Raw genomic sequence first — 8019 nt, forward strand, 5'->3', positions numbered from 1 at the left:
ACTGGCTCTTTAAAGCTTTTAAGTCAGTACATTATTGTGAATCAGTCTTGCAGCTGCACCTACAACGTTGGTCCATCGTTCAAATTGTAAAATGGCTTTCTCACTCAAACATAGCCATATGTAGGCTGATGGTGTTTCTAGGGGCAGAAATATACCAGGACGTATCGATTATGCTCTGAAATGACCAGTCTCATAGAATGCAAAAATAATTTATTATCACATTATCTATGACACATGAAATATGGAAAATGTCTTACATAATTTAGCATTTGGTCTTAAATGTAATGTCAAACCAATAAGTTATTTCCAGTGTTTTGAACTGACTGACTTCCATTGGGAAAACTATTACAGCTATATTTGTCAAACACGTTCATTAAAAGCTATACACAAATAGGTATTTGTATTTACAAAGTACATTCCACCTGCTTTACAAGTTGTTTCTGACTGTTTCTGACTGGCTGGAGAATCGTTCCCAACGTGGCTTGAAGCCTTACTCATCTCACCTGGTCTCGTCTTTTTTATTTTATTTCAAGAAACAGGCTAGTCTGACTTAATCAGGTGACAAGTCACTTGTTGACTGGTTGGCTGGGGACGCTAGGCTGTTTCTTGGCTGCGGCTGAACTGCAGGCTCCTTCTCCGGAGCTTCTCGGGCCGTAACGACGCGAGGAGAGAAAACTGGCGAAAGACGTCAACACGGGAGAAGTTACCTGTAACGGGGGAACAATGATGTCACCGCTAGGACGGCCAGCGCTGTGGCGGCAGAACCTTCAGTGCAGGTTGGGTTTGTGTCGCGGGCGTTTAGAGACCAACAACTGGAGACACACTGGAAACCCCACAGGAGAGCCAGAGCGATTAGAAAGGAAGAGCCAAACACACAGGACTGAAGCGGTCCTTGTTCTATGTGGTGATGGTGAGGTGTACCGGAGTCATAACCCAGAGGAGAACAGGAGGAACCCCAGGGAGAGAGTGGTGAGCATCAAGACCGTTCCTCCCTCATTATCATCATCCCTCATTATCATCATCATCATCATCATCATCTTATGTTCTGTTCTCCAGATCTCGTCACCCTCTGGTGAAAGCAAACGATTTGAGCAACATCAGCTACAAAACCAAAGAGTAACACTGCATGACTGCGGTTGTTGTGCAGCGCTATCTCGTTGTTTTGGGAAACAGATGAGTAGTAAACACGCCTTAATGATGTTGCCTCAACATTGATAGTGTGCTTTGAGAGTTCTCATCCTCATTTGGAAGTCCCTTTGAGAAAAAAGCATCAGCTTAATGATTCAATGTGACTGTACTGTTTGTACGTTACAACACTCTTCTTGAGGCCGTGGTCACTGAGAGCACGTGTATGAATCTCAATGTGCTTTATTTACGCCAAAGCTCGTTCCTCTGAACAACCAATTCATCTTTTAAGGTTTCTTGGCTTTCGGGTTTACCTGAGAATGTGTGGATAGCTTTGTTACACACCACCCATAGTTTCACATTCTGTGATCCAGTATTTCATTCAAATGATGATGATAATTCAAATGATAAGAAATATACATTTAAATCTCGACAGTACTGAACAAATTCCAGAGGGAAAGCCCCCTTCATTCTCGTGTGTGTGTGTGTGAGTGTGTGTCTGTTTGAGTGTGTGTCTGTGTGTGTGTGTTTGAGTGTGTGGTCGATAAGGGAGTGAGAGAAAGAGTGTGTGGCAGAGTGGAAAAGACCAAGAGTGTCAAAGGGAAAGAAGCCATTGTGACCCCCCCCCCCCCCCCCCGCTGTGATCCCAGACGCTCCACTCACTCTCTCCCGTCCCTCCTTGGGTTTAACCCTCCTGCTGCTCGCTGCGTCCCCTGTGGCGAGACAAGCACCGATTGGTCAGTCACTTCCTCTCAGAATGGAGGGAGAGGGCGGGTCAATAACCGTGAGACAGAGGGTGTGGACGGTAACGCTACGGCCCGGCTGGCAGGACCACACGGGTTCTACAGATTTAAAGGTGCCCTGACGTGCCACCAGGTGTGGTGTGATTGGCCGTTACGAGCCGTTCTGGAAATCTGCCCCTTCTGACATCACAGGTGGGCGTGTCCACCTAGATGTGTGACGGACAGATGAGCAGCATTTGCTACGGTCCACTGGGTCGGCTGGTGGACTGATCTGTCCAGGACACATCTAGGTGGACACGCCAACTTTCTGCCCCTTATGATGTCATAAAGGGCAGATTTCCAAAATGGCTTGTAACGGCTAATCACACCACACCTGGTGGCACGTCATGGCACCTTTAAGTAAAGCCTGAATGATACATGGAAGTACTGCTTTGAGGGATTTTTTGCCTGCGGCTTGACGTGGCAGCTGGTATTAACTGGTATTAACTGGTATTAACTATCACAAATGACGGCTTTGGAGTGATAGTTATGTTTTGCGAGCGTCGACCAGATGACATTCTCATTCTCAAACTTTTTAACCGTCAAACTAAATTTGACGGTTAAAAAAAACCCATCAATTCCTTTTTTGTAAAAGTCAACAAAGCTTTGGGTGAAGTTGGGAAGACATAAAGAGATGAGTAAGAAGCAGAAATGACAGCACAATCCGGAAGCTGGGTTAGTTTGCAAGAGTCTCTTTTCCTTTTATTTTCTGCTTTTAAGATTTCCCCCTTTGAGCGTTTTCTATTGACAAGGAACAAAAGTATCCCAATAATAAACTCCAACTTGCAGAGCTACACGACATTCCAGTAGTGTGGCAGGTTGTTATTTTGGAAGGAAATATATAGACATATTTAAAAGAGATCACAGTCAGAATAAACAGTTGAATGCTGAGAGGCAGGGAGCTACATTTGAGGTCAAACACCCAGAAGCATTGCTATGTACAGCGTTAGTTTTTTTTGTTATTTTAAAGCACCATTTACTATTCCTATGTTAAAACACACACCATGAGACACAACATCCAACATTGAGTTAAGGGCGAGTGCCCTGAACGGTTTGGTCACATCTCATCACACTCTAAGATTGAACCTACTTGCAGTACACTGAGCATTGGCATATTACCTGCTAATATATCCAACATGTTTTGAGCCTGTACCATATCTCTATTTCTTCTAATTTTATTATTATTAGTTTAGTTTTTTTTTTTTTTTACATATGATGAGTACATCCAGAGTGCATTATTACCTCTCTTTTCACATCACAAAGCAGGTAAAACGTTGTATTTACTGACATTTCTTTGTATATAAAAAAAGGTGAGATGTAGGACGGACGCGTTCCCTTTAGAGTCTTTGGCAGGAGGAAACAAACAGAAGAATCAACACAGCTGGCTGACATCTGGAGTAAGAAACAGAACATCTGAGCACATCAGAGATAAGAGCTGGGCTCACATGGACTGTCCCATGAGTTAAACCCCAAAGTGGAAATAAAGACATCATCAGAACCAGTGTGGTCCATGTGTTACTGAACAGCATCACTAAGCAAACCATAAGGAAAACAGCACCTCATCATGCTTGGAATGCAGATAATGTTGGCATTCACAAAGATTACTTTGATAAAGCATGCGTATTTTGGTCAGCGAAGTGAGCCAACTTCAGAAAATGTTCGTTATCGATGAGTAAAGTACACGGTAAGTTCAAGAGAGTGTTGAGGCCCTAGCTGGTCCCAGTCGGTGACGTGAGGCCACGAGGGCCACACAGCGACTCTGGATGACGTCTGTCACACTGAGCAGGGCAGTGCTCTTACACCTTAAGGGTTTGTGCTTGTTGTTCACTCTGTGTGTTACCCAAGCACGGCCTCAACATGGTCTCTGTTGATTAGCAAACCACAGGAGTTGTGGAATCAATGACATGGACCAATGATAACATTATCTATGGCTGATGAGCAAATAATATAATAAATAACCAATTTGAGTCTTTCCAGACATAGTAAACATCGCTGTGGCAGGCGTTTAGTAGGACTAGACACTGAGCAGCAGCTTAAACACATCAGAATATGTATGGTTAATACTAATATTAATACTAATAATATGTATGGTTAATACTCTGTCCCAAGGACTGCTGCTGTACCGATTCCTATTGTAGGTTCTGTTTGCGACTATCATTAAAGAATGATATCACTGATTCATTACTGATGTTGAGTGATTATTTACTTTGGAACAATCAGTGAACAAACAAATGTTTGTTCACTGATTGTCCCAAAAATGTAATAACTAAACTTTTCTATGTATGCACTAAAGGATATAAAGACGTTGAGTTTAAACATCTTATCAGCTAACATGGTGTCCTGCAAAGTATAAAAAAATAAGAACTTATTTACTGCATTGCACATCCTCCAGGCAGAACAACAACATCAATAAAAAAACAGACAAGAGAGACGATGATTTCCGCTGAACAGACGTGACAGAAGACGAAACAAGCACAAACAAACAAAAAAACTCAAAAGATAATACTGCCGTTAGATAGAAAAGTGCACATTTGTTTTGTACATAAAGGTATACATGACAACATCATAGCTTTTAACTCTGTCTCTCAGTATTCTTAGACACATGCACTCATTTACTCTCTCTCTCATTCTCACTCTTTCTCTCTCGTCTCATCACATCGTGGGTATATGGTGAAGCAGCCTCACCCCGGACAACCCATTACCATCATCAGCGTCACCGTTTGGAACACTAACCTCTGGATCCGCTCAATGCACAGTAACCATCAGCCCTAACCCTCCTGCACCACTCCGTTCTCTCTCTATAAACGCCTCAGCGTCACCTCATGCCACATTACAGTTTCAAGACTGACCATAGAAGTCCTAAATCTATCTATATATAAGAAACCCCTCCCATGTCTTGTGTATTATGGATGTGTATACATCATTATATATATACACACAGAGTAGCACATAAACTTATTCAGAGATGACCGTTGTAATTCATGGTGAACCAAAAGTAGGAGTCTGGGTGTCTGAGCTGTGTTCACTTCCAGCCGAAAGGCTCCTGGGCCCGTCTCCCTGCTGGCGCTAGCCTACCCCCTGAGTGGAGTCTAGAACTACTGTGAGTATGTGAGCGTCTCCAGAATGACGGTGTTGTTAAGTGCAACGGGAAGAACCCAGTGTCCCAGAAGGGGAAGACGATGCAGGGTCAGCACAGCGCCAGCAGACAGAACTGATCTCGATCCCAGAGCAGCCGTCGTTAAACTGTTTTGTGCGTGTCTAGCGCAGTAGTAAGCAAACACAGAGTTGGTAATAGCGAAGCAGAAAAGCAAGTTGTGTTAAAAGGGGGGAAAAAAACGAGGTGGTGACCAGACACACGGGACGCCCACGTGGGAGTCGGGGGGAAGTGTCTCACAATAAAAGCCTTCAAGTTTTTCACGAAGTTGCCTCTGAGCCACAGAACTTGGACCCGTCCCTCTCCACTGACGGAGGAGGAGGGACGAGACGTGTCCCCGTGCTGGGGGGCGACTTCCTCTACACTGCTGAACACCACGGGGGGCGTCGGGGAATAAATACAAGGACTGGGAAGCTGCTGCTAACGGCGCCCCCTAGCTCTCCTCGATGGTGAGGCAGATGAACTCCTGAATGCACTTCCTGTACTGCTGCTCAGTGGGGCTGGCCCCGAGGTATTGACCTGGCTGGCCCAGTGGCGGCTCCGCCTCCCGCATCTCCTCGTTCATCCGCGCCAGACGCAACCTGGAGGAGAGGAGACAAGATGGCGGCGGTGAGGGGGAGGAGAGGAGACAAGAGGGCGGCGGTGAGGGGGAGGAGAGGAGACAAGAGGGGGAGGAGAGGAGACAAGAGGGCGGCGGTGAGGGGGAGGAGAGGAGACAAGAGGGCGGCGGTGAGGGGGAGGACAGCGCCACATCAGCGGCGGTGAGTCAAGTGCCGCTGCGGGCGATCGAGCTCTCGTTCACTCTCCCAAACAATATGAAAGCACAAGTTTTCAACGGTTCATTCATTTCCCGACCCTCACGCAAAACAACACACGAGGACAAACGTCTTAAACGACCCCACGACGCTGGTGCACTTTACACTTTACTGCACCTCTTTACTTATTACTACCACTGCTTTAGTTTCTCTACTTATTATTACTTACTTTATTTTTGCATATTTTTATTTACTTATTTGTACATATTTTTATTTGTACTTATCTTATTTACTTGTTCTTGTATGGTCGCCGCTATGTGACTGTAGAGGAACCAAGCCTAAGAACCGTTCTCTTGTGTCCCGTAATAAGACGTAATAATAAGACGTAATAATAAGACGTAATAAGACGTAATAATAAGACGTAATAATAAGACGTAATAAGACGTAATAATAAGACGTAATAAGACGTAATAATAAGACGTAATAAAGTAAGTGTGACTCACAGGGTGACGATGTCGGCGTTGGCGGCCTGGACGGCGATGGTCAGAGGGTCGTGACCTTGCTCGTCCACCTCGGACTGGGACGCCCCACGCTTCAGGAACAGACACACCTGTCTGTGGAGAGAGAGAGAGACAGGTAAAGGGTGTGGAGGATACAGGGAGAGAGAGACAGGTAAAGGGTGTGGAGATACAGGGAGAGAGAGAGAGACAGGTAAAGGGTGTGGAGATACAGGGAGAGAGAGACAGGTAAAGGGTGTGGAGATACAGGGAGAGAGAGAGAGACAGATAAAGGGTGTGGAGATACAGGGAGAGAGAGACAGGTAAAGGGTGTGGAGATACAGGGAGAGAGAGAGAGACAGGTAAAGGGTGTGGAGATACAGGGAGAGAGAGACAGGTAAAGGGTGTGGAGGATACAGGGAGAGAGAGACAGGTAAAGGGTGTGGAGATACAGGGAGAGAGAGAGAGAGACAGGTAAAGGGTGTGGAGATACAGGGAGAGAGAGAGAGAGAGACAGGTAAAGGGTGTGGAGATACAGGGAGAGAGACAGGTAAAGGGTGTGGAGATACAGGGAGAGAGAGAGACAGGTAAAGGGTGTTGAGATACAGGGAGAGAGAGAGAGACAGGTAAAGGGTGTGGAGATACAGGGAGAGAGAGAGAGAGACAGATAAAGGGTGTGGAGATACAGGGAGAGAGAGACAGGTAAAGGGTGTGGAGATACAGGGAGAGAGAGAGAGACAGGTAAAGGGTGTGGAGATACAGGGAGAGAGAGACAGGTAAAGGGTGTGGAGGATACAGGGAGAGAGAGACAGGTAAAGGGTGTGGAGATACAGGGAGAGAGAGAGAGAGACAGGTAAAGGGTGTGGAGATACAGGGAGAGAGAGAGAGAGACAGGTAAAGGGTGTGGAGATACAGGGAGAGAGAGAGAGACAGATAAAGGGTGTGGAGATACAGGGAGAGAGAGACAGGTAAAGGGTGTGGAGATACAGGGAGAGAGAGAGACAGGTAAAGGGTGTGGAGGATACAGGGAGAGAGAGACAGGTAAAGGGTGTGGAGGATACAGGGAGAGAGAGACAGGTAAACGTCAACAAGTGAAGCATGCAGCGGTGAGGGATATAGGATCCAAAACATGTTTTCTATTGAAACCAAGATGAGTGAAAAGGCCTAAACGTACTGTTACTGTACTATACAGTAATACTGACGAATTACATAGTACAGTAATACGTCAGTATTACTGTAGAGTACAGTAATACTAACGTGTTACTGTACTATACAGTAATACTGACGTATTACATAGTACAGTAATACGTCAGTATTACTGTATAGTACAGTAATACTAACGTGTTAGTAATACTAACGTATTACTGTACAGTAATACTAATGTATTACTGTAGAGTACAGTAATACTAACGTGTTACTGTATAGTACAGTAATACATTATATACATAATACATAATACATACATTATACATAATACAGTATGTACATTACTATACTACTAACGTATTACTGTACAGTAATACTAATGTATTACTGTAGAGTACAGTAATACTAACGTGTTACTGTATAGTACAGTAATACATTAGTATTACTGTATAGTACAGTAATACTAATGTATTACTGTATAGTACAGTAATACCAACGTGTTACTGTCTCCAGTGTTGTGGCTAAAGGCGCTAAAGGACCGGTGCTCATTCATTCCTCTA

The 8019-nt window shown here is 44.7% G+C and overlaps 1 protein-coding gene across 1 annotated transcript in view; it reads right to left on the reverse strand.

The window, feature by feature from the left end:
- Positions 1-280: 280 nt before the first annotated feature.
- LOC311338243 (arf-GAP with coiled-coil, ANK repeat and PH domain-containing protein 3-like) overlaps positions 281-8019 on the reverse strand; it is a 53365-nt gene continuing 45626 nt past the window's right edge. Inside the window, exons 17-20 of the mRNA XM_084463475.1 lie at positions 6320-6430; positions 5581-5642; positions 1789-1838; positions 281-707 (exon numbers count right to left, since the gene is read on the reverse strand). Of these exons, the coding sequence (XP_084319601.1) occupies positions 567-707; positions 1789-1838; positions 5581-5642; positions 6320-6430 (364 nt within the window). The 3' untranslated portion in view covers positions 281-566. The remainder of the gene's footprint in view (positions 708-1788; positions 1839-5580; positions 5643-6319; positions 6431-8019) is intronic.

Source organism: Micromesistius poutassou (assembly GCF_964030765.1).
Source record: "Micromesistius poutassou genome assembly, chromosome: 2".
NCBI classification, from domain to species: Eukaryota; Metazoa; Chordata; class Actinopteri; order Gadiformes; family Gadidae; genus Micromesistius; species Micromesistius poutassou.